This window comes from Hyla sarda, chromosome 1 (genome assembly GCF_029499605.1).
Source record: "Hyla sarda isolate aHylSar1 chromosome 1, aHylSar1.hap1, whole genome shotgun sequence".
Taxonomy (NCBI): Eukaryota; Metazoa; Chordata; class Amphibia; order Anura; family Hylidae; genus Hyla; species Hyla sarda.
In genome coordinates, this window is record NC_079189.1 from 197,608,085 (window position 1) to 197,635,730 (window position 27,646).

Sequence of the window (27,646 nt, forward strand, 5' to 3'; positions counted from 1 at the left end):
TCTTCCCACATTCCGGAATCTCCTACTAGATCCTCTAGGGAACCCTCATCCTCTAGTATTATCCCATCAACTTCCTTTGGTGGCATGGCTAATTTCGGGTCAATTCCCACGGAGACAGAATTTTCTCGAACAACTAGGGAAATTCTTTCTGACGCCTGGGCACCAGGTACCAGGATCGCTTACAGATCAGCCTGGAAACTTTGGGCTGATTGGTGCATACAACGGGAATTGGATCCCTTATCTGCACCTATTCCACACATCCTGAATTATCTGTCGGATGCTTTTGATTCGGGTAAAGCATACCGTACCATAAATCTTTATCGTTCGGCAATTTCCTTTTATCATACCCCTATTAACTCCATTGCTATTGGTAAACATCCTTTGATTTGTAAATTACTCAAAGGGATTCGTTTTAGACGACCTCCAGTTCCTAAGTATCAATCTACTTGGGACGTTAACCTTCTTCTTAACCTTTTTCAGAGTTGGGAGGATAATGATTCATTATCCTTAAAACTCTTGTCTTTTAAACTTACCACCTTACTTTGTCTTATCTCAATTAAAAGAGTTTCAGATGTCAAAGCTCTGGATATCTCCCATAGACAATTCTCTCCACAAGGGGTATCCTTTTTGGTTCATAGACAGACCAAAACCAACATCCATCAAGTATTTTATCCATCCTTCCCTCATAATGACAAACTCTGCGTTGTCCGTTGCTTACTCGCTTATGAGGACAAAACAAAATCTATTCGTCATCCTTCTCATTCTCAACTTCTTATTTCTTACTGTAGACCCCATTTACCTGTGTCTTCTACAACCTTAGCCAGATGGATTAGAACAGTCATGGTCATGGCTAATATCGATATATCAAGATTTGGAGCTCACTCCACCAGGAGTGCAGTTTCCACTAAACTCATCCAATCTGGAGGGTCACTATCGGATCTCCTTAAGGCAGCCAACTGGGCTTCTGAATCCACTTTTAAATCTTTCTACTTCAGACCTGAACATCATGTTTCTATGTCTCTTCTGTAGATTGCTCTGTATTTACGGTTATCTTATTATTTATGTATAGACATTTTAGTATATATATATATATTTAGCTTTGAACATGCACTATAATGCGAAGCCCTCCTGTCTTGTCATAAAATTGGAGATTTTCCTATCCTAGGTGACGGAAAATATAGATTTTATGAAAGACAGGAGGCGAGCATTATCCCTCCCTTATCCCACCCATTAACAATTTTTATTGTATTTCAGCCTACTAATCGTCAGGATCTATGGACTTTCCTGGGCTACTTCTGTTCCTTTTGGATCATCTTGTCGTTCCTTACTCAAGTTTTTCTTCAGATTCATAGATGAATGAACCTTCTCCTTTGACCGGATGTTTCTCTACAGAGGAATTTCAACCTTCAAGTTTTTCCCAGTTCTCTTTTTGGACTTTATCATATTTATGTATTCTTTATTATTTTTTGGTTCATCAAAGAAAGAGGGATAGTTCTGTCAGTCTAGAGCTTATATTACCTGGGCTAGATGCTCATTGGTTGTTACTAGAGACAGCATGTTAGGTTGTGATTACCTATGATTGTACACCTGTATACCTGTGTACCTCAAAGTTTTTTTCTTGTTAACTATTGAAAAAACGTTTAATGTTGCTGCTATATGTTTTGCAGTAAAGAAAGAAATGCACTATAATGCTCGCCTCCTGTCTTTCATAAAATCTATATTTTCCGTCACCTAGGATAGGAAAATCTCCAATTTTAGGTCACATCACATCTGAAAAAAATGCAATAGAAAGTGACCAAAAGTCACATATAAGCAATTTCCTCCCATATATAATATTTATTTGGTTGCGCCGTTCAAAGTACAATTGGTTGCGCAAAAAATAAGCTTTAATATGGGTCTGTAGATGGAAAAAAACTAAAATTAAATTGTCTGTGTCCTTAAGGCCAAAATGGGCTGTGTCCTTATTGGGTAAAGGGCAGTGTTGCTATCAGGGCTGTGCCAGCGGTATTGTCATGAGAGGCCTGGACCAATTTTTTTAAGGGGCTTCCCACATATGTGCAGTGAGTAAGCAGGAACATGCAGATGGGGATGCTGGGACCAGCTGGGACTTGTAGTACTTGTGGTCACCAGGATTAATTTTACAACTGCAGGAGTGTGGCTTCTGACCGGTGGGAACTTTCCTGATCTTCACAGCAGGTATTAAGGGGGCTAAACTAGTCCCTTTTCCCAGGGCACAGTCTGTATAGAACATCTGGTAGTTGGTAAATGGGGCTTCTGTGGGGTTCAGGGTGCAATGACATAGACAGACACAAGTTTAACAAGCCAGTTGATCAGTTCTTTACTCAAGTGAACTTAATAGAAATCATTTACAAGCATTTGCAAGAACAGTGACTTGCTGGCTGTAGTGCAATGGTGCATGTCAGGAAGTACCCCTCTCTAGCTGATGGATAGCCAAGTAAGTGTGTGGGGGATATGAAAATAAAAAAATCTCTCTTCTAGCTTTGGTACAGATTTAAAAGGGTACTACCGTGGAAAACTTTTTTTTTTAATCAACTGGTGCCAGAAAGTTAAACAGATTTGTAAATTACTTCTATTAAAACATCTTAATCCTTCCAGTACTTTTTAGGGGCTGTATACTACAAAGGAAATGTTTATTTTTTTGGATTTCTCTTATGGCTCTCTGTTGACCTCTGCTGTCCATTTTAGGAGCTGTCCAGAGCAGCATATGTTTGCTATGAGGATTTTCTCCTGCTCTGGACAGTTCCTAAAATGAACAGCAGAGGTCAACAGAGAGCACCGTGGTCGTGACATAAGAGAAATCCAAAAAGATAAACATTTCCTCTGTACTATACAGCCTCTAAAAAGTACTGGAAGGATTAAGATTTTTTTTATAGAAGTAATTTACAAATCTGTTTAACTTTCTGGCACCAGTTGATAAAAAAAAAAAGTTTTCCATGGTAGTACCCCTTTAAGGGTAATCACTGTCCTGAAATGCTTCACCAACAGTATCTTTACAGGTTGGCTTCCAGCAGGTAGAGAAGTGTAAGGATGTAGTTGAAATGTAGTTTCTTATCACAGGATGCAGGTCTGAATAGAAATGTGATGTGACAGCCATAAAATACTTGTCCTTTTAAGAAGCCCATGTAGGTACCAAGAGAAAGCAAAAAAGCTCTTGGGAAGCTTATGCTCTTCCAGCTCTGAAGTGGTAGAATATATCTCTACTTATCTAAGGCAGTAAAGTAGCTTGCAATCTCCTTAGCTGGGACTTAAAGGGGTTATCCAGGAGAAAACTTTTTTTTATATATCAACTGGCTCCAGAAAGTTAAACAGATTTGTAAATTACTTCTATTAAAAAATCTAAATCCTTTCAGTACTTTTGAGCTTCTGAAGTTAAGGTTGTTCTTTTCTGTCTAAGTGTTCTCTGATTACACGTGTCTCGGGAAAAGCCCAGTTTAGAAGCAAATCCCCATAGCAAACCTCTTCTAAACTGGGCATTTCCTGAGACAGGTGTCATTAGAGAGCACTTAGACAGAAAAGAACAACCTTAACTACAGAAGCTCATAAGTACTGAAAGGATTGAGATTATTTAATAGAAGTAATTTACAAATCTTTTAAACTTTCTGGAGCCAGTTGATATATAAAAAAAAGTATTTTTCCTAGAATACCCCTTTAACCCGATAACGACCACGGACGAGTATAGACGTCCAGGTTGGCGGCCGTTCCCGCACCTGGACGTCTATACTCGTCCATTATTCTCGTGGGTGCTGCCCAGTGCACCAACTAGATCGCGGCAGGGACTCGGCTGTATCACACAGCCGGGACCCTGCTGCACTGCCGGGACCGAAGTAAACTTCGGTCCCGGCAGTTTTAACCCTTACAGCCGCGGTCGGAAATGACCGCGGGCTGTAAGTGTTATGACAGAGGGAGGGAGCTCCCTCAGTCTTCTCTGCAGCACCCCGCATCGCGATCGCGGGGTGCTGTGTGTGGCCGCGGCTTGCCGGGACCTGCCGCACTGCCGGGAGTGAAGTTCACTTCACTCCCGACAGTTTAACCCTTACAGCCGCGGTCAGAAGTGACCTTGCACTGTAAGGAGTTCTGACAGAGGGAGGGGGCTCCCTCTGTCTCTCCTGCAGCACCCCGGAGCATCGCGGGGTGCTGCTGCATACCTGGGCAGCCGGGGGTCCTACAAAGACCCCCAGGTCTGCCCTAGGTATTGCCTGAAAGGACGTGCCAGAGGCAGGCAGCATATAACTGCAATGCTTTGGAATACTAAGTATTCCAAAGCATTAAAAAGTGCAAAAATAAATAAAATAAAAGTGTAAAAATAAATAAAAATGTAATAAAAGTGTAAAAAAAAAACATTTATTAAATGAATCCAATAAAAAAAAATGCAAAAGGTGTAGGATCGCATTGGCGGACATCCGCAGCATGTAATATGCTGCGGATGTCCACCATGTGATCCTACACATTATGCAGCAGTCATGGTAATGAGCTCCCTGCTGCGGCTGGGTAGCTTTGTGTGTCCACTCATAGAGGTGGATTTCGCGCCGGCAGTCATGAGCGGACACACTGAGCTACCCAGCCGCAGCAGTGATGGATATATTCGCCATGAGCGGGTGTTTATTCCCACAACATGGCGGATATATCCATCAGGAGCCTTAACTGTCACAGACAGACGCGTTATACTGCCAGCCGACCAAGGGCCAATCAGAGAGGTCCCTGGTCCAGCCAATAACTTGTAGGGGTGCGGTATATAAATGGGGTCACTTGTGAGGGTGGGGGTACTGTTCTGCCCTGAAAGCCAAATGGCGCTCCTCTCCTTCTGAGTCCTACCACGCGGCCAAGGAACCATATATGGCCAAAGCGGGGGTATTTCCGAACATGGGACAAGCAGCTAAATAAAATATAGGGTGCATTTCTTTCAATATCAGAAGTGATGTACAAAAAATATGCCCCCCAAATGATGCATTTGGGAAAAATTGCAAATTTCGAATTTTGAACCCTGACTTTGTAATAATTCCTGCCAAAAAACTATGGTGTTAAAATACTCACTGTGCCCCCTAGCGAATACCTTGAGGGGTCTAGTTTTTAAAATGGGGTCATTTGGGGGGGGTGTTCCTATTTTCTACTACCTTTTAATTTCTGCAAACCTTGCATAGCACATAAAAAAAGATGTACTTTTCAAATTTTCTAAATTTCAAGTTAAATTGTTAGGCTTCTAACTAATTTAAAATAAATGTGAATTAAAAACAAAAAATTTACGTCAAAATAAAGTAGACATCTGAAAGTATAAGTTTCATAAACTATTTGGTCAGTATGTATAAATATATGCAACCTATTAGTGTTAAAATAGCAAAAAATCGTAATTTTTTAAAAAAATTTCATGATTTTTTACATTGTTAAAAAAAACTACAAATTATATCGGCTTACTTTTACTATGTACATGAAGGACAACTTGTGACAAAAAAAACAATGTCAGAATTATCGTGATTGGCAAAACGTTACCAGAGTTATTCTCTAATAAAGACAGACATCCCCGATTTGAAAAAACAGGCCTGGTCTTTCAGGGGCGTACAGGTTTATTTGTATTGGTCCTTAAGGGGTTAAAATTTCACCAGGAGCTCCTATGTACAGTTTATTAAGCTGGTCCTCTGTGGTATAGAGGGATGAAAATAACATTTTAATTAGCTAGACTAACTACATCGGCTTAGCTGGTAGTACTCTGGACTAGCACACTAGGCAACTGGCCCTCTAACTAAGAGGGAGGCTGTGTTATGGAGGTTAAAGGGGTACTCTGGTGGAAAACTTTTTTTTTTTAATCAAATGATGCCAGAGAGTTAAACAGATTTGTAAATTAGAACATCCACAAAAGCAACAGAAAAAGGGGAGAGCACTCTTAAGCGCAATATCACCGTATATAAGCAAAGTGGTCCTCGGCGACCTCTCTCAGTGTCTCCTGCGGGGTGCACATATGACAGTGTGAAGTAAAAAATGTAAGTACAAAAAAGAGCACATACGTGCACTCACCATAAAGCAGAGACAATCAAGCCTGGAGGTCCGGTGGCGATGACGGGGTGCCGGGTCTCGGAGCCTCTGAGCGCAACACACACCAGCGCCGATGCTGAGACCCGGCACCCCGTCATCGCCACCGGACCTCCAGGCTTGATTGTCTCTGCTTTGCGGTGAGTGCACGTATGTGCTCTTTTTGTACTTAGATTTGTAAATTACTTCAATTAAAAAATCTTAATCCTTCCAGTACTTATTAGCGGCTGTATACTACAGAAATTATTTTCTTTTTGGATTTCTCTTCTGTCACGACCACAGTGCTCTCTGCTGACACCTCTGTCCATGTCAGCAACTGTCCAGAGCAGGAGAAAATCCCTATAGCAAACATATGCTGCTCTGGACAGTTCCTAAAATGGACAGAAGTGTCAGCAAAGAGCACTGTGGTCCTGACAGAAAAGAAATCCAAAAAGAAAATAATTTCCTCTGTGGTAAACAGCCCCTAATAAGGCCTGGAAGGATTAACATTTTTTAACCCCTTAAGGACCATGGGTTTTTCCGTTTTTGCACTTTTGTTTTTTCCTCCTCACCTTTTAAAAATCATAACCCTTTCAATTTTGTACCTAAAAATCCATATGATGGCTTATTTTTTGTGCCACCAATTCTACTTTGCAGTGACATCAGTCAATTTACCCAAAAATCTACGGCGAAACGGAAAAAAAATCATTGTGCGACGAAATTGAAGAAAAAACACAATTTTGTAACTTTTGGGGGCTTCCGTTTCTACTCAGTACATTTTTTCAGTAAAAATGACACCTTATCTTTATTCTGTAGGTCCATATGATTAAAATGATACTCTACTTATATCGGTTTGATTTTGTCGTACTTCTGTAAAAAATCATAGCTACATGCAGAAAAATGTATACGTTTAAAATTGTCATCTTCTGACCCCTATAACTTTTTTATTTTTCCACATATGGGGCGGTATGAGGGCTCATTTTCTGCGCCATGATGTGAAGTTTTTAGCCGTACCATTTTTGTATTGATCGGACTTTTTGATTGTATTTATTCATTTTTCATGATATAAAAAGCGACCAAAAATATGTTATTTTGGACTTTGGAATTTTTTTGCACGTACGCCATTGACCGTGCGGTTTAATTAATAATATATTTTTATAGTTTGGACATTTACGCACGCGGCGAAACCACATATGTTTATATTTATTTTTATTTACATGGTGTTTTTTTATGGGAAAAAAGGGGTGATTTGAACTTTTATTAAGGAAAGGGTTAAATCACATTTATTAACTTTTTTTTAACACTTTTTTTTGCAGTGTTATAGCTCCCATAGGGGGCTATAACACTGCACACACTGATCTTATACCCTGTTCACTGCAAAGCCATAGCTTTGCAGTGATCAGGGTTATCAGCGGTCGATTGCTCAAGCCTGAATCTCAGGCTTGGAGCAATCAATCGCCAAGGGGACACGCCGGAGGCAGGTAAGAGGACCTCCGCTCGTGTCTCAGCTGATCGGGACACCGCATTTTCACTGCGGTAGTCCCGATCAGCCCCGCTGAGCAGCCGGGCAGCTTTCACTTTCGGTTTAGACGCGGCGTTCAACTTTGAACGCCGCGTCTAAAGGGTTAATAGCGCGCGGCACCGCGATCGCTGCCGCGCGCTATTAGCCCCGTGTCCCGGCATCATCGCGGGAGCCGGCCAAGGACGTAAATATACGTCCTTGGTCATTAAGGGGTTAATAGAAGTACTTTACAAATCTGTTTAACTTTCTGCCATCAGTTGATTTTAAAAAAAAGTTTTCCACCTTTAAATTAGGGAGGCTCCTCCCACACACACCAGCAAATGCAAAAAGTTATGTATATGTAGCAATGTTTTGGATAGGGTCCTTTCTCATATGCCCCTACAGAAATCTGACACTAGATGACAGCATAGTAGTAAACTCACAGTTCTCACATCTATACATATAAAACTCAATGGCCGACATTTATCATTGTCTTTAGACAGTATTTTGTGTCTGCAAGAGGCGCAAAAAAGTGCAAGCAGGGTTTATTTGTGCCTTTTTTGGGCCTTTTTGTTTACACATTTCTGCTGATTTTGAGTTGCAATCCACTGATTTTGAGTTGCAATCCACTGATTTTGGCAATACACATGATATAGAAGGGATTTATGAACTGCGCCTTTTGTAAAAAGGTGCAAAAAAGGCACAAAGCCACTGAACAGTGTCTAAAACTACACCATCCCAGACCTGGCGTAGCTTTTTAGTGTATGTGAAGAGAGAAATGCTAGAAAATGTTTACCTGTACAAAATTTATCAAATGCTCGGTGAACATTTAATACATTTGGTGATCCTACACATTATCAGCACACAAAAAAAAGGTGTAAAAAATGCTTCAATTACACCTACAATCTATATATATATATAAAACTCAATGTATGTGTGTATGTGTGTATGTATGTATGTATGTATGTATGTGTGTATGTTCCAGCATCACGTCCAAACGGCTAAAGATATTAACATGAAACTTGGCACACATGTTACTTATATGTCTACAACAAACATAGGATAGGTGATTTAACCCTTACTCACCCCCATTTGCCAGGGGCGGGGTTTATGTTTAAAGTCCCATACAAGTCTATGAGAAATATATGTTCCTGCATAACTTTCAAACGGCTGGAGATATTTCGATAATACTTGGTCACAAGTTACTTATATGTCCACTTAAAATATAGGATAGCTAATTTAACCCTTAACTACCCCCATTTGTGAGGGTCAGGGTTTTTGTTTAAAGTCCTATGCAAATCAATGGGAAATGTATGTTCCCACATAACTTCCATACGGCTGGAGATATTTCAATACCTGGTACACATATTACGGGTCGGGATGGGAGGTCGGGATAGGAGGTCGAAATAGGAGGACGGGATAGGAGGACGGGATAGGAGGATGGGATAGGAGGTCGGGATAGGAGGTCGAGATAGGAGGTCGAGATAGATGGACTGGATAGGAGGTCGGGATAGGAGGACGGGATAGGAGGTCGAGATAGGAGGTCGGGATAGATGGACTGGATAGGGGGACGGGATAGGAGGACAGAATAGGAGGACAGAATTGAAGGACGGGATAGGAGGTCGGGATAGGAGGTCGGGATAGGAGGACGGGATAGGAGGTCAGGATAGAAGGTCGAGATAGGAGGTCGGGATAGATGGACGGGATAGGAGGTCGGGATAGGAGGACGGGATAGGAGGTCGGGATAGGAGGTCAGGATAGGAGGACGTGATAGGAGGTCGGGATAGAAGGTCGAGATAGGAGGTCGGGATAGGAGGTCGGGATAGGAGGACGGGATAGGAGGTCGGGATAGGAGGTCGGATAGGTGGTTGGGATAGGAGGTCGGGATAGGGGGTCGAGATAGGAGGACGGGATGGGAGGACAGGATGGGAGGTCGAGATATGATGACGGGATATGAGGAAGGGATATGAGGACGGGATATGGGGTTGGGATATGACAACAATATATGAGGACGGGATATGAAGTCAAAAGCTTCCTCCTTTGTTTATTTTCCTCCCCAACAAGGATTAGGAAGGAAAAACCGGGCAACGCCGGGTACTCAGCTAGTATGCATTTAATATTATATGAATTACACAGAAAATATATGTATAAAAATGTATAAAAATATGTATATGAACCAGCAACTACAGAAAGCTGGATCTGATGTTAAACATTTTGTTAAAGGAACAGGCTCTTTGTGGGGCAGCAAGGCCGATTCTTTTTACCAAGGTAAAATCAGAGGCCCACTCCTATAAGCAGGAAAGGTGCTGATCATCAAGTTTAGTCATTTAAATGTCATCCCAGATGCTGCTGCTGTCCCTATGGGAAGAAAAGAGGACACATAGTCCTGTCATGTTGCAGTAGTGAGTTCTGAGCTTATCATTTTCTGAAAGCTTACCCCTGCTTCAGATTTGGGACAGCCAGGTCAGCAGTAGGAGCCAAACAGTAGATTGTGTGTATGGGATAGGGAATTTAGTGAAAGGCTGAAACTGCTGCCTGTTCTGTACCACAGAATTGGGGATAAGTGTTTGATCACAGGGGGTTCAACTGCTCCAGAACAGGTCTTCAGCTTTCAGAGAGAGTGTATGCCGCAGACGCAATGCGCTCCATTCATTTCTATGGGAGTGCTAAAGATACTCGAGTACAGCAAACAACATTTCCGACGCTCCCATAGAGTTAATAGAGTGGGAGCCGTCTGCAGAACCTTTCTTTGTTACCTGTGATGCACAGAAAGACAGGACCCCATTCTGTGGTTGGACAAACCACATTTGTATGTATTGGATTAACTCAAGATAACCATAGATACATCGGTACTGCTAGTATGCCACTAACAGGTTGGCAATTTATACCATAGACAGACCAAATTTAGTGTTAATACCTAATTGGTAGGTAAGCAAGGGCAGACAGAAAGCAATGAGTTCAGTATAAGGCTATGTTCACATGGTGGAACATCAGCTACAGAAATGTAACCGTGTGCATGGTGCAACAGAATAGCATTGAGAACAATTGGACTCTACTGCCACAGAATTTCTGAGCTAAATGTTTCCACCAGGTTTCGCTCACCGATTGTACCATCTTTCCAACCTCAGTAATGCAAACCAGTTATCTGTTACCTTGCATCGGAGTAATTATTTGCCCTATGCATGGCACATGAGAAACTTGTCTACCTCGGGTGATGTATAGGTCAACCCTCGCCCTGGCGTCACAAAATGGTTAATTACACATTACCCTCATCCGACACCACAATTTTTGGCGTCCTACGAACAGGATATGGGTGTCTGCCTTATTTAACGAATCCCCCCCCCCCCCAGTCTGAACTGTTTCCATATTGCAGAAAAAACTCACGACCGTGCGACAAAAATTGCGCCAGTATGGTGTCTGTGAAAACACTTATGCGAAGAGGCGCTTGAAAATGTTATTGTCTGCCACTGTGAAAGTCCAAAGTCTGTCCCCGTCATGTTCAAAGTGCGAACAGAAGCCATGTTGCGTCATACAAAATTTCCAGTACCTCCTGCAAGGGTTAATGGAGTCCAAGAAAAGCCCACGAAGAATGCCTGTGAAAGTCTGCATCACGCCCCTGGGCGTGGAAACCAGGACTCCGTGCCAAATCCAAGGTGTAACCTAAAGGGATGGCTCCCTGTTGCCCAGGGGGCAGCTGAAGAGGGTGCACCGCTGACATGTTTCCAGCTGGTGGCCATTTGCCAGAGACCGGTATAAAGAGTGGAGCACCGTCAGACCTCTTCAGACAGCAAGAAGTTAGCGAGTGTAGCAACATGGCAGAGGCATGAGAGAGTCCACTAGTCCGGTGAGTCCTAAGATGGCGCCCAGCGCCCAAGAAATTGCAGCGACCGCTGCCCACGTGTTTCAGGAGCTGGCGGATCAGCTACAGAAGCTCTTCCTGGAGGACCAATGCCTGCAAGTCCCCCTACCAGAGAGCGCTGACCCGTGGCCAGCTACACCGGATGGCAGAATGCCAGCATCATTGATCGTAGCCCGTGAGGCTATCACCGCATCACTGGACCTGGGGATCCTGGGCGGAAATCCATACAGAGGAAGCCAGTTTTTCTACTCTTTCTAGCCCAAAGTCCGCACCCCAGGCCCCACAGTCTGCACCCTAGGTCCCTCAGCCCACGCCATGACCCAAGTCCCCCCCACTTCCCCATTGGGTATTCAGCGATGAGTCAACAGTAATCCAGTATATGCATCAACATCTACTGCCCCTGCCCGGAAAGGAGCACCCCCTGATTCCTGCAGCCCTGTTGGCGAGAGCTGAACAAGACGCCCGAATGGCTACTATAGTCGAGGAAATGAAGGAGAAGAGGAGTCAGGAGTATTGTCCCAAAGAACTGCCTTATGAGGTGCTACAAACGCAGCAGAGGGACACCAAACACCTGGAAAATGTGTACATTAGAATGTTGGAGCATCCCAGGCCAGGAGAGCCACCCCTAGTATGGCAGAGAGGCACAGTGATAAAGTTTGATCGAGTCAGCTGTTTGGCACACTAATGGATTGCTATCATGGCGGCACTATCCTGGTCAACCGACAAGCTGTAAAGAGAGACTCCCAGAAAGTTAAACAGATTTGTAAATTACCTCTATTAAAAAATCCTTTTTAGATTATGTATACTACAGAGGAAGTTCTTTTCTTTTTGAATTTCCTTTCAGTCTGACAGCATGCTCTCTGCTGACACCCCTATCCATGTCAGGAACTGTCCAGAGCAAGAGACGTTTGCTATAGGGATTTGTTCCTACTCTGAACAATTCCTAAAATGGACAGAGGTGTCAGCAGAGAGCATGTTGTCAGACAGAAAGGAAATTAAAAAGAAAATAACTTTCTCTGTAGTATATAGCAGCTGTTAAGTACTGAAAGGATTGGGATTTTTTTATTGAAGTAATTTACAAATCTGTTTAACTCTCTGGCACCAGTTGATTTAAAAGAAAATGTTTTCCAGTGGAGTACCCCTTGAAGTCAGGACTGTTATCTTATAGTCAGTATATTTATACTCCAGTCCATATCAATACCAAAACATATATTGTCAGTACTAATTGTTTCTCCGGTCCATTGTGCACAGGGTTCTCTTGTGGCCAGAGAGAGCACCTGGTAAGTTAAAATAGCGCCTTAACTGGAAGTCATTGTTGTCCGTACCTCAATATACTCAAAAAATTCCATGTTTTGGGGAGAAGTAGCAAAAAGCCGATGGGCCCCGTAGCACAGGCATCTGGGTAGAAAGTCTCTGGGGGCCCAATCGAAAATATGTAATGTCATACAAAAGAAAAATAGTCTGTGTATGGTTTCATATATGTATGTATGTATTGTCAAAAAAAAATAAATAATAATATATATATATATATATATATATATATATATGTTCATAACCTTTAAATAACCCTTTAATATAGGGGTTGTGTTGGTAAAAAGTTGCAAATAACCCTTTACAACAAATGTTACAACAACCGTTACTTCCTTCTTGACTTTTTTACATTCTATTGGAATATGTAAGGGCATTCGTAAAAGTGCCACATGAACTCTTACAACTGTTTATTACCCTGAGAAGGACATTGCAACCAATGCCCCGGGAAAATTTACATAGCCCTGTGATGGACATTTTTATTAATGCCCCAGGAACTATTTTCTTTGTTCTAACGAAGACCGATTAGGCCATCTCTACATCATCTTATCTCCAGGACCTTACGTCGAGGATGGCTTTTCTCTAGAGGGGAAGTTTGTGGTGACCCAGTACTGAATCACATGTTCGTCTGTACTCCTGCCCATCCTGTGTGACAGATGCTGCTTTAATGTCCGTCTTGGGCCCACTTTCCTTAGGACTCTCCATAATTCAGAGTATTATACAAAGCTATGCAATGATTAATGTATTGGTATTTTCTATGCAATTGTTACTTTACGAAACCTGTTGTTAGGGACCTTGTTGTTAGGGGAGTATGCAAAGGTGAATCAGGTAACTTATCCGCCCAATTGGATCTCTCTAAATTCCTCCCATATATAGTGAGGTCAGAGTTCAGTTCTCTCTCTTGCAGTGGTACAGTTTGGTGAAGTGTGGAGTCTGTCTGTGAGGTGAGGCCTGAGGCCTAGTCCAGCAACCACGCATCAACTACCAGTTAACCCCACTACCCAGGTGAAAATCAAAGCCTTGCGGTAAGCCTTACAGTCTGGAGATATATTCAAGTCAAGTTAGTCAAGTTCATGTAACTAAAGTCTAGCGTGGGCTGCATACAAGTCAAGTCACTGCACTGGGTGAATATGTTCTGAATTCTCACTGCATTTTTTGTAATGAATGAAAATTGAGATAAAAAAAGGAACTTTTAAGTGCAATTCCCGGTTATATGTCTTTTTTTGCTATGAGTACAAGTCAAGTCAGTCATATACAGCACAATCAACTATAAGTCCCAGCAAGCCTATAAGCTTCCCAAAGTTCACCCTAACGGATTTTAACATCTTTCCAACCTCAGTAAAGCAAACCAGTTATTCGTAACCTTGGGTCGGGGTAATTATTTGCCCCATGCACAGGAGAAGCTGGTCTACCTCGGGTGGTGTATAGGTCAACCACGCCCTGGCATCACAAAACGGTTTATTACACATTACCCTCATCAGACACCACATAAGCTTTTAATATATTGTTCCTTATGTAATTATAAAACACTTTGCTATTTACTTGCTGTTAAAGTTCCCAACCTTTATGTTTTTAATGTAATTTAAAAAAAATGGCCCCTAGGTGGCTCTATTCTGTGTCAAATAGTTAGTTTGCTCTCTTCCCGGCCTGGCAGGAGACCAAACCCAGGAAGTGCGTGCGGTGAATGGCGAGGCACAGCTCTTGCAGGCTTCAGTGACATTGTGCCTGCTTTCATAGGTTAATTCACCTTCCAAATGGCCAGTAATATATTTACCGTCTATTAACCTATCATCCTTCTGAGTTCAGAAGTCCCGTTGACCCGAACTTCCTGTCATGTGATCTCCTAATTTCTATTGATAACTTTTGTGTCTATTTTACCTGTCCTTTTTCTCCTTATTAATTTCCTCGGCTCATATTTACAGAGACTAATTTCAAAGGTGGTGGAGGGAGCTTTTTTCCCCCCTATATTAGTATATACTATTATTTATAATTTATTATTAACATAACTTCTCTCCTTCATTATTTTTCCAATAAGTAGCATTATATTCTATCTACATATATTTATTATTATATTTTATTTAAATTTTGTTTATCTTGTTTTTCTTGCAATTAATTTAATTTTTATTTTGAATTATTTATATTATCATTTTTAGATCTCTCCTTGGGTTTCTCAGACATTTTCAAGACCCCTCCACACCTACATTAGGTAAGTATGATCTATTCTCTTGCCTCGATATTATTACCTTAGCGGTTTGTTCATCCTTATCAAAACATTTAGGTCCTTAATTTCTGCCACGAGATCTGAAAAACACGTCAATATTTTGTCCCGTATAAGTATATCTGTCATGTTTTTCAATGCTATACATTATTCCTTACCAATCAATACAAAAATGCAGAATATGAGAATCCCTCATTTAATCCATTAGGGGATCTACTGTGTAACCTGTAGATCCATTTAGCCTCCTCCCTTTGAAGGAGGTTGTCCACATCTCCTCTCCTAGGGCCCAATTTAATCTTACAAATTCCCCAGAATTTCAAGGAGTCCATATTTCCTCCATGTTTTTGCCTCACATGTCTAGACAGTGGGGTATCTGCTTTGTTCTGATCGTACTTTCCCATTCTCCTCCTCAACTCCTGCATAGTTTTACCAACATATAAGACCCATTTTCCAAACTAAAACCTAAGAGTACCATCATACCATCAGTCTCTGATGTGACAAGCATTGACATCTTCCTTGAGCTAGCGATAAGAAATATTGAAGTATTATCCTCTGACAGCTGGCCGGCTTATTATAACTTGCACCCCAAAGAAATGGAGGCACTTCAGAACTTTGAGAAAGACAACAGTACAGTGATTAAACCGTCAGACAAAGGCGGTAATCTGGTGGTAATGGATCATACTCTGTATCGACGGATGTGCCAGGACTTCCTACTTAATTTGGCCAATTACAAGCTTTTGGAGTGTGATCCCACCACTAGCTTTCAGAGGGACCTCCTTGATATACTATCGGAGGCTATGGCAGATTAACTATTTAGCAACCAGGAGTTTATGGTTCTGTACCCTAGGAATCACATGACAGCAACATTTTATGGTCTGCCTAGGTACAAACCCTTTGAAAGGCAGACCTATAGTGTTAGGGATTAACTCTCTTACACAGGGCATTAGTCTGAGGAGGAATCAATATACTGCACATAACAATTTTGTACTATCGCTACTCCAGTTCGTTCTTACCCTGTTCGATCGCCGTCTATACCACCAGCTCAAGGGGACCATGATGGGGAGCCCCTGCACCCCCATTGTTGCAAACCTTCTCTTGGGCTGGTGGGAGGACACTGTGGTGTTCCCCCCAGATGAAACTGTGTGGTCATCAAAAGATCCATCTATGGATCAGATACATAGATGATGTTTTTGTTCTATGGGGTGGAACCAGCGACAAATTTGTGACTTTTCTTAACACCTTAAACCAGAATGACATTGGACTGTTTTTCACTTATGAGTTCCAAGAAAAAGAATTATCTTTTTTGGATGTAAAAGTAAAGAAGGATCATCAGGGACGCCTCTCTACGACTTTATTTAGGAAGTCAACTGCCACCAATTACTCCTACTACATTGGACGAGTCATCATCCCACATCCCAAAAAAGGGTTATCCCAGAGGGACAGTACATCAGAGTCCGCAGGAATTGTTCATCCAACCAGGAGTTCTACGTACAAGCAAGAATCCTACATAATGGTTTTCAAGCTAGGGGTTACCCCGTTGACTGTCTCTGCTCTGCCTTTAATCAAGCAGGGAAACTAGACAGGAGCCAACTCTTAAATCCCCCTGAGATCAGACATAGATGGGGAGATAAGAATTGTCGGGATGTATCATGATAAGTCACATATGGTCTATAACATTATCTCTAAATATTGGAATATTCTTCAGGCAGATCCCCACATTAAAGAAGTTATTTCTGAGCGCCCCTTAATCTCCAACAGACGGGGGAGAAGTTTAAAGGATCAACTTGTCCAGAGTCCCTATTCTAGACCCAAAAGGGAGGGCACATGGCTACAAAAAACCACCAAGGGAAATTTTGCCTGTGGTGGATGTGTAGCTTGCTCCCAGATGAAACGAGCAAATGGGTGGACTAGTTCGACCACGAGTAAATCATTTTGGTGCAGGGATTTCACTAATTACAAGACTAAGGGCCTGATATATATGCCAATACCCTTGCCCAAGAGAGTATGTCGGAAAGACATTTTGGGAAATACGAAGGAGGATTGGTGAGCACATAGGAGGCGTTAGAAACAATCGCAACACTCCCATCTCTAGACATGTACATGAAAGACATGAGGGCAGGGGAGAAGTACTACAATTCATGATCATTGAGGTTTTCCATCCATCACCTAGAGGGGAGGTATTATAATAGAATACTATTACAGAGAGAACTCGAATGGATTTACATGCTACGAACATTTACGCCCCAACAGGTTTTTTGAACAGTTGTCTGTAAAAATGAAAAATTGGGGGTGTAAATGCTCACTGCACCCCTTATTAAATTCTGTGAGGGGTGTAGTTTCCAAAATGGGGTCCGATGTGGGGGGTTCACTGTTCGGGCACCACGAGGGGCTTTGTAAACGCACAAGGCCCCCGACTTCCATTCCAACAAAATTCTTTCTCCAAAAGCCCAATGGCGCTCCTCTTCTGAGCATTGTAGTTTGCCTGCATAGCACTTTACATCCACATATGGGGTATTTCCATAAGAAATGGGGTTACAAATTTTTGGGGGCTTTTTCTCCTATTACCCCTTGTAAAAATGAAAAATTTGGGGTAACACCAGCATTTTTTTTTAAGTCCCAATTTAACGAAAGTTCGTCAATCACCTTTGGGGTGTTAAGGCTCACTGTACCCCTTGTTATATTCCTTTAGGGATGTAGTTTCCAAAATGGAATTTTTACCATTCTGGCATCATGGGGGCTTCCTAAATGCGACATGCCCCCCAAAAACCATTTCAGCAAAATTCGTTCTCCAAAAGCCCAATGTCGCTCCTTCCCTTCTGAGCCCTCTAGTGCACTCAACTCAATTTTGGGGGGCATTTTCTCCTATTACTCCTTGTGAAAATGAAAAGTTTGGGTAACACCAGCATTTTAGTGTTAAAAATCTAATTTTTCATTTTCACATCCCACTTTAACGAAAGTTCATCAATCACCTGTGAGGTGTTTAGGCTCACTATACCCCTTGTTATATTCCTTTAGGGATGTAGTTTCCAAAATGGTATGCCATGTGTTTTTTTTTCTTTTTACTGTCCTGGCATCATGGATGCTTCCTAAATGGAACATGCCCCCCAAAAATCATTTCAGCAAAATTCGCTCTCCAAAAGCCCAATGTCGCTCCTTCCCTTCTGAGCCCTCTAGTGCACCCACAGAGCACTTTACATCCACATATGAGGTATTTCCTTACTCGAGAGAAATGGGGATACAAATTTTGGGGGGCATTTTCTCCTATTACTCCTTGTGAAAATGAAAAGTTTGGGGTAACACCAGCATTTTAGTGTTAAAAATCTAACTATTCATTTTCACATCCCACTTTAACGAAAGTTCATCAATCACCTGTGGGGTGTTAAGGCTCACTATACCCCTTGTTATGTTCCTTGAGGGGTGTAGTTTCCAAAATAGTATGCCATGTGGGCTTTTTTTTTTTTTTTTTACTGTTCTGGCATCATGGGGGCTTCCTAAATGGGACATGCCCCCCAAAAACCATTTCAGCAAAATTCACTCTCTAAAATCTAATTGTCGCTCCTTCCCTTCTGAGCCCTCTAGTGCACCCACAGAGCACTTTACATCCACATATGAGGTATTTCCTTACTCGAGAGAAAATGATTTACATGTTTTGAGGTTTTTTTTTACCTTTTACTCCTTTTAAAAATTACATTTTTGTGTAAAAAATGGAGATTTGGATTTTTCTAAATTTTGCTGCTATTCCTGTGAAACACCTAAAGGGTTAACAAACTTTTTGAATGTCATTTTGAATACTTTGAGGGGTGCAGTTTTCATAATGGGGCCCATTATAGGGGATTTCCAACATAAACACCCTCAAACTCACTTCTAAACTTAACTGGTCCCTGAAAAGTTCTATTTTTGAAATTTTCTGGAAAAATTTGAAAATTGCTGCTATACTTTGAAGTCCTCTGATGTCTTCAAAAAGTAAAAACATGTCAACTTTATGATGCAAACATAAAGTAGACATATTGTATATGTGAATCAATGTATACTTTATTTGGTATGTCTATTTTCCTTACAAGCAGAGAGCGTCAAAGTTAGAAAAATGCAAAATTTTCAAATTTTTTCAGAAATTTTTAAATTTTTTACCAAGAAATGATGCAAGTATCGACGTAACTTTACCACTTACATAAAGTAGAATATGTCACGAAAAACAATCTCGGAATGAAATTTATAAGTAAAAGCATCCCAGAGTTATTAATACATAAAGTGATAGAGGTCAGATTTGCAAAAAATGCACCAGTCCTTAGGGTTATAATGGGCTCCGTCCCCAAGGGGTTAAGGGTATGGACTTTGTGGGCACTGTATCACTGTGTATACATGTTTATATATAGGTTGCATCAAGGTCTCAGAAGCCTGTTAAAGAGACCGCATTAATGGTTAACTTGCACTACATCTCCCTGCAGCTATATATTATGTTTAATTATATGCACATAATTTATCAGCGGTGTATGTGACTAGATAGGGTATCGGCCCAGCTAGAGAGAGTTTCTATTCTCTAGTAAGAGAGTCAGTTTGCGGCAGGGCATTACAGTATAATAGGGGAGTATCCAGAGCAGGCATAGCATAGGGGTATTGTAGGGAATACATAGGCTCTGGACCAATCCCCCTGTTGTCCCACCCTGAGTCCCTCCCTGTGTCACAGGTTTACGGCAAGAGAGAGCCAGGTTGATACTTATTTTTCCTGTGTGTATCAGTGACAATATTGGGTTGTGGTCACTATGGAGTGAGCAACACCTTGACAATTATCCATACCTCAGTGGTGTATGGTATTAATTTGAATACTATCTTAGTAGTTTTGTTTTTGCACACCTATTCTGTTTAAAACTTGTGTCCAGTTTTGTGAGGACATTTTTAATGGTACTTATTTAATGCTAAGTTTTAGTTTACAAAGTTGGAGAACATCTGAGCCCTGAAAGTTGTAGGCTTGTGGTTTAAGCAATAAAGAAGGTATAGTCAAATCTCTCTAAGGTCCCAGAATTTGAGGTTGCTCCTTTCAATTTGTCCAGCAGGTAAGCATCTCTTAACAAGCATCTGTTGTATATGTACCTGAAATATGGATTGCAAGGCCTAAAGCTTATGATGTCCATGCTTCTCTATGCACCCAGTCATACCTGATAGAGACAAACTGCAATCAGTTATGCCCCTCAGAGGTATCTCCTCAAAAATAGCTTCTTATAAAGAGCTGAGACACACAGGAAGGGGGCATTGTAAATGGAGTGGAGTTTCAAAGTAAGGTTTTTGGATCCAGAAACCACTGAAATTGTAGTAAGGTACAATACACTCAAAGTCCAGAAGGTACAAAAAGAGGTGACATATGTACCCCATTGTGTCCCGGTAAGACTGAGAGAAAGTTTGAGATGTAAAGAGCCAATTGTACTCGCACAGTACCCTTTGACTTAGACACTGAAAGTCCTGACATCTCCTGTAGCATAAGGTTTGCATTGCATTTGGCATTGGCATTGAATGAAGGCTTAGACTACCAAGCCTTCATGGGGGACAGGGAAGATGCAGGGCAGTAGTTTTTGCTGCTATGTTTTCATGAAAAGCATTCTAGAAGGGAGTCCCCTGGTACCTGGGTCTTTAACAACACTATCCTATGGAATAGGTAGGGAGTTCACTTTGTTAGGTTCTTGCTATTTACCTCTATAGGTTTAAATATTTATATGTCCAAAGAAAAGAGCTTGATAGGTGTATGGTTCCATTCTTAATCAGGCCTTGCTACTTATTCCTCTCTGCAATATGTATCTCGGCCATACATGTAATGCTTGGATGCACAAAACCATAGCAGGCGCTGGTTTTACTATGTGTAATGAAATAGTGAAATCTTGTCAAGCAATTGCACTTCCACAACTAGTCTTGGCTCTGGCCACTCTATTTTGCATATTCTAACCAGAGATCTGGACTTTGCTTCTACCTATCTCCAGGTTGAGCCTACAGAGTAGTCGCTAACTTGTGGAGCTGACAGGTGAGAAACAAACAAGCTGATGGTTAATGGTAGGGATAGACTGATACAAAAACAACCAAGGTAACAGATTGGCTGCACTATGCTAGCCACTAACTGATCCTCTTGTCAGGCCTCCTTGCCATGACTGTTATATTAGATGGTTGTAAGAAGAAATTTATATTACCAGAAATGAAACTCAGGAGGTCTTCCTGGTACTTCTACTAAATCATTTACTACAATATACAGAATTCCTATTTCTACTCAATTGTATATTGAAGATTTAGTCTGAAAAACACTATATTTAAAGGGGTATTCCATCAACTGGCTCCAGAAAGTTAAACAGATTTGTAAATTACTTCTATTAAAAAATCTTAATCTTTTCAGTACTTATGAGCTTCTGAAGTTAAGGTTGTTTTTTTCTGTCTAAATCCTCTCTGATTACACCTGTCTTGGGAAACGCCCAGTTTAGAAGCAAATCCCCATAGCAAACCTCTTCTAAACTGGGCGTTTCCCGAGACAAGTGTCATCAGAGAGGATTTAGACAGAAAAAAACAACCTTAACTTCAGAAGCTCATAAGTACTGAAAGGATTACGATTTTTTAATAGAAGTCATTTACAAATCTGTTTAACTTTCTGGAGCCAGTTGATATATATATAAAAAAGTTTTTTCCTGGATAACCCCTTTACATCTTGTATTTTAAACATTGTATCTTTGATATGCCAGAAGCTTATAGAAAAGACTGATACATCTCAGATCACCCTCTTGAAGAAATAGCATGACAAGGATCAAAAGTCAACTGGCTAGCATGGAAGGCTATGCCAAAGTATAATTGTCTTTACAAATAGAGTAGAATCTGATATCTGAGACACAGCACCTGCTCTCACAACCACAAGCAGGCTGTGCAGAGGGTCATGAGAGTTCTGCAATCTCAGCATAATTTTTGGAGCTGCTAAGGACAGTGTTTACTGTCCGACAGAGTGGATGTCGCTCAGTCCAGTAACATAAGGACAAGGCAGCTCAGACTAAAATAGGAATGTTACTGTAAACTCTAAGTACAAGCTTATTGTTCCAGTCATATTGCCAGTAAGTTACTGGATATCAGAATACATGCACATGAGTCCTAGAAAATACAATACAGCAAAGTGTCAGAAATGCTAATATATTTCATCTTTCTCTATGTCTATGCGGTAAATATATACAGACTGGCCAGTTATTATGAGCATACAGTAACACTTAGTAGAGCTGCCCATACAGTGCATTCAGAAAGTCTTCAGACCCTTTCACCATTTTTATATTTTGTAATGTCAAGGCCTTGTGCTAAAAAAAAAAACAACTCATCCAACTTGACAGAACTTGAGAGGATCTGCAGAGAAGAATGACACGAAATCCCCAAATCAGGTGTGTAAACCTTGTGGCCTCATAACCAAGAAGACTGGAGCCTGTAATCGCTGCCAACAGTGCTTCAATTAAAGGAGAAGTATCATGGAAAAAAAAGTATCCCCTATCCAAAGGATAGGTCATAACTTTTAGATTGCAGGGGGTCCGACCGCTGGGGTCCTGAGCGATCTCCTGTTTGGAGCCCTGGCTTTCCTTCACTGAGGCGCATCACGACCCCCGACTGAAGCAGGGTCCACCACGCCCCCTCCATATAGCTCTATGGGAGAGCCGTTCGGCAATCTTTGGCTCTCCCATAGAGCTATATAGAGAGGGCGTGGCGGCCCCCACTTCGGACAGGGGTCGTGATGCGCCTCAGTGAAGGAGAGCCAGGGCTCCAAACAGAACCCCCCCCCCCCCCCGCAATCTAAAACGTATGCCCAATCCTTTGGATAGGAGATAAGTTTTTTCCATGATACTTCTTTAACCCCTTCAGGACGGAGCCCATTTTGGCCTTAAGGACCGGAGCGTTTTTTGCACATCTGACCACTGTCACTTTAAACATTAATAACTCTGGAATGCTTTTAGTTATCATTCTGATTCCGAGATTGTTTTTTCGTGACATATTCTACTTTAACATAGTGGTAAATTTTTGTCGATACTTGCATCCTTTCTTGGTGAAAAATCCGTAAATTTGATGAAAAATTAGAAAATTTAGCATTTTTCTAACTTTGAAGCTCTCTGCTTGTAAGGAAAATGGATATTACGAATACATTTTTTTTTGGTTCACATATACAATATGTCTACTTTATGATTGCATCATAAAATTGACGTGTTTTTACTTTTGGAAGACACCAGAGGGCTTCAACGGTCAGCAGCAATTTTCCGATTTTTCACAAAATTTTCAAACTCAGTATTTTTCAGGGACCAGTTCAGGTTTGAAGTGGATTTGAAGGGTCTTCATATTAGAAATACCCCATAAATGACCCCATTATAAAAACTACACCCCCCAAAGTATTCAAAATGACATTCAGTCAGCGTTTTAACCCTTTAGGTGTTTCACACGAATAGCAGCAAAGTGAAGGAGAAAATTCACAATCTTCATTTTTTATACTCACATGTTCTTGTAGACCCAATTTTTGAATTTTTACAAGGGGTAAAAGGACAACATTTTTACTTGTATTTGTAGCCCAATTTCTCTCGAGTAAGCACATACCTCATATGTCTATGTAAAGTGTTCGGCGGGCGCAGTAGAGGGCTCAGAAGGGAAGGAGCGACAAGGGAATTTTGGAGAGTACGTTTTTCTGAAATGGTTTTTGGGGGGCATGTTACCTTTAGGAAGCCCTTATGGTGCCAGAACAGCAAAAAAAAAAAACACATGGCATACCATTTTGGAAACTAGACCCCTCGGGGAATGTAACATGGGATAAAGTGAACCTTAATACCCCACAGGTGTTTCACGACTTTTGCAAATGTAAAAAAAAAAAAAAAAATTTTACCTAAAATGCTTGTTTTCCCCCCAAATTTTTTTTTTTAAAAGGGTAATAGCAGAAAATACCCCTAAAAATTTGAAGCCCAATTTCTCCCGATTCAGAAAACACCCCATATGGGGGTGAAAAGTGCTCTGCTGGCGCACTACAGGTCTCGGAAGAGAAGGAGTCACATTTGGCGTTTTGGAAGCAAATTTTGCTCTGGGGGCATGCCGCATTTAGGAAGCCCCTATGGTGCCAGAACAGCAAAAAAAAAACCACATGGCATACCATTTTGGAAACTAGACCCCTCGGGGAACATAACAAGGGGTTAAGTGAACCTTTATACCCCACAGGTGTTTCACGACTTTTGCATATGTAAAAAAAAAATTTTTTTTTTACCTAAAATGCTTGTTTTCCCAAAAATTTAACATTTTTAAAAAGGGTAAAAGCAGAAAATACCCCCCAAAATTTGTAACACAATTTCTCCCGAGCACGGCGATACCCCATATGTGACCCTAAACTGTTGCCTTGAAATACGACAGGGCTCCAAAGTGAGAGCGCCATGCGCATTTGAGGCCTAAATTAGGGATTGCATAGGGGTGGACATAGGGGTATTCTACGCCAGTGATTTCCAAACAGGGTGCCTCCAGCTGTTGCAAAACTCCCAGCATGCCTGGACAGTCAACGGCTGTCCGACAATACTGGGAGTTGTTTTGCAACAGCTGGAGGCTCCGTTCTGGAAACAGTGGCGTACCAGACGTTTTTAATTTTTATTGGGGAGGGGAGGGGGGCTGTGTAGGGGTATGTGTATATGTAGTGTTTTTTACTTTTTATTTTATTTTTTGTGGTAGTGTAGTGTAGTGTTTTTAGGGTACAGTCACACGGGCGGGGGTTCACAGTAGTTTCTCGCTGGCAATTTGAGCTGCAGCAGAAAGTTTGCGGCAGCTCAAATTTGCAGCCAGATACTTACTGTAATCCTCCGCCCATGTGAGTGTACCCTGTACGTTCACATTGGGGGGGACATCCAGCTTTTGCATAACTACAACTCCCAGCATGCCCGTTGGCTGTCGGTGACTGCTGAGAGTTGCAGTTTTGCAACAACTGTAGGCACACTGGTTATGTATCACTGAGTTTGTGACCTAACTCAGTATTTCACAACCAGTGTGCCTCCAGCTGTTGCAAAACTACAACTCCCAGCATGTACGGTGCATGGTGTACGGTGACTGCTGAGAGTTGTAGTTTGCAACAGCTGGAGGCACACCGGTCGTGAAACACTGAGTTAGGTAAAAAAAAACTCTGAGTTTCACAACCAGTGTGCCTTCAGCTGTTGCAAAACTACAACTCTCAGCAGTCACCGACAGCCAACGGTCATGCTGGGAGTTGTAGTTATGCAACCAGCAGATGCACCACTACAACTCCCAGCATGCACTTTAGCTGTTTGTGCAAGCTGGGAGTTGTAGTTAGACAACAGCTGAAGGTACACTTTTCCATAGAAAGAATGTGCCTCCAGCTGTTGCAAAACCATAAGTCCCAGCATGCCCATAAGGGAATGCTGGGAGTTGTGGTGGTCTGCCTCCTGTTGTTGCATAACTACAGCTCCCAGCATGCCCTTTTTGCATGCTGGGAGCTGTTGCTAAGCAACAGCAGGAGGCTGTCACTCACCTCCGACGATCCAGACGCTGCAGGTCAGTCCCGCCGCCGCAGCTGCTCCTGGGGCCCCGATCCCAACAGGGGCGCCGGGGATCGGGGTCCCCAGCACCCGGGGTGCACGTCCCGCACCCGCTCACGTCCTCCAGAAGAGGGGCGGAGCGGGTGCGGGAGTGACACCCGCAGCAGGCGCCCTGATTGGTCGGCCGGTAATCCGGCCGACGAATCAGGGCGATCGTGAGGTGGCACCAGTGCCACCTCACCCCTGCAGGCTCTGGCTGTTCGTGGCCGTCAGAGACGGCCCCGAACAGCCAGTAATTCCGGGTCCCCGGGTCACTGGAGACCCGATTGACCCGGAATCGTCGCAGATCGCTGGACTGAATTGTCCAGCGATCTGTGGCGATCGCCGACATGGGGGGGCATAATGACCCCCCTGGGCGATATGCCGGGATGCCTGCTGAACGATTTCAGCAGGCATCCGGCTCCGGTCCCCAACCGGCTAGCGGTGGGGGCCGGAATTCCCACGGGCGTATGGATACGCCCTCGGTCCTTAAGGACTCGGGATTCAGGGCGTATCCATACGCCCTATGTCCTGAAGAGGTTAAATGGGTACTCTCATTAAAACAAATTTTTGCTATTGCACTCCTTATGGTAAATGAAAAATATTTCTAATAAACTTTGTTTAAAAAAAATGAAGTTTTCTATGTTTTATTTGTGCTTAAAAAAGCTCAAGAGCACATTTTCCCCCAACTCATACACAGACTTTGGACCAAAGTCCAAACACAGGAAGTGCCGCCTGGAGTGCTGAGGGGGATCCAACCAACAGCATATGGCAGTTATGTGTGAGAGGAGCTATGATTGGATGAGGCTGGACAACCCCCCTCAGCACTCCAGGCGGAACTTCCTGTGTTTGGACTTTGGTCCAAAGTCTGTGTATGAGTTGGGGGAAAATGTGCTCTTGAACTTTTTTAAGCACAAATAAAACATAGAAAACTTCATTTTTTTTAAACAAAGTATATTAGAAATATTTTTCATTTACCATAAGGAGTGCAATAGCAAAAATTAGTTTTAATGAGAGTGACCCTTTAAGTATGTAGTAAAGGGTATAAATACTCCTGTCATTGCAATACTTTAAAAAAAAAAATAAGCAAACATTTTGCAGATTCATGAGGCAAAACTGAAAACAAAATTGTGAGGTACGGTAATAATTTTTTCTACAGGTCAGGATAATTTCAAGAATTAGGTAATCTGTGCTTTGTTTTACAAAAAAAAAAAAAAAATCTACATTCTGACCCCTATAACATTTTTATTTTTCCACCTGTGAAGCTCTGTCATGTCTTGTAGTTAGTACCACTTTTGTTTAGATGACTTTTTGTTCACTTTGGATTCCATTTTTTTCAGCAATTTTGAAGTTTGGAATAATTTTTTGTTTACAACTAGGGATGAGAGAATCGAATCTGATGAATGCGAACACTTTATTGTGAACTACACTAACTTTACAGCCCCTGTAGCATAGTCAAATAAAAAAAAATCCTGGAATACCCCTTTAAACTCCATTTAGTGCGGTCCAGGCTCCAGGGCATATAAAATAGCGGATCCACATCCGGGGACATGGGGCAAGGAATCCTTGGAAGGTGGGAACAAGTGTCGGCGGGATGACCCTGAATCACATGCAGCATGCAGACTATCAGCAGCCATCGGCAGCCATCTTGCGGCCAGTCACTTCAGCCTTTTATTGCACAGAGAGAAAGAGGGACAGACAGCAGTGTGTGTTGAAAAAAAAAGCATTTTTACAGCAGCGATTCACCTCCCAGTCACATCAGCGTTCTATTGCAGAGAGGGACAGAGATCAGTGAGTTGCACAGAAAAGCTTTTTTACAGCAGCGATTCACCTTAAGCCCAAATCCAGCCTAGAAGCAGTGATAGGGAAGGGAATGAGAGTGAGAGAGAAAGTGCAATTTTGGGTGTAGTACACAGTGACTGTGTGCTGCAGCACTGGTGTGTACAACAACTGAAAAACCAATAGTAGCCAGCCAGTTAGGGTGAGCAGAGCACTAAAAGCCTATTGTCCTCTATTAAGTGTAACCTGTGCGGGCATCTAAGTGATGTACCATTTTATTCCTGTTAAAGTCTTAAAGGGGTACTCGGCCCCTAGACATCTTATCCCCTATCCAAAGGATAGAGGATAAGATGTCTGATCACGGGGGTCCTGGTGCTTGGGACCCCCGGGATCTTGGATGCAGCACCCTGCTGTGATTA

General features: G+C 42.0%; 1 protein-coding gene across 2 annotated transcripts in view; it reads right to left on the reverse strand.

The window, feature by feature from the left end:
• The window catches only part of DAPP1 (dual adaptor of phosphotyrosine and 3-phosphoinositides 1), a 268,154-nt gene that overhangs the window by 130,051 nt on the left and 110,457 nt on the right, over window positions 1–27,646 (reverse strand). Inside the window, exon 2 of one of the 2 annotated variants that reach the window (XM_056566894.1) lies at window positions 14,933–14,990. The exons of the other annotated variant lie outside the window; for it this stretch is intronic. Coding sequence (XP_056422869.1) covers window positions 14,933–14,949 — 17 coding nt within the window. The 5' untranslated portion in view covers window positions 14,950–14,990. The remainder of the gene's footprint in view (window positions 1–14,932; window positions 14,991–27,646) is intronic. 2 annotated transcript variants of the gene reach the window in all.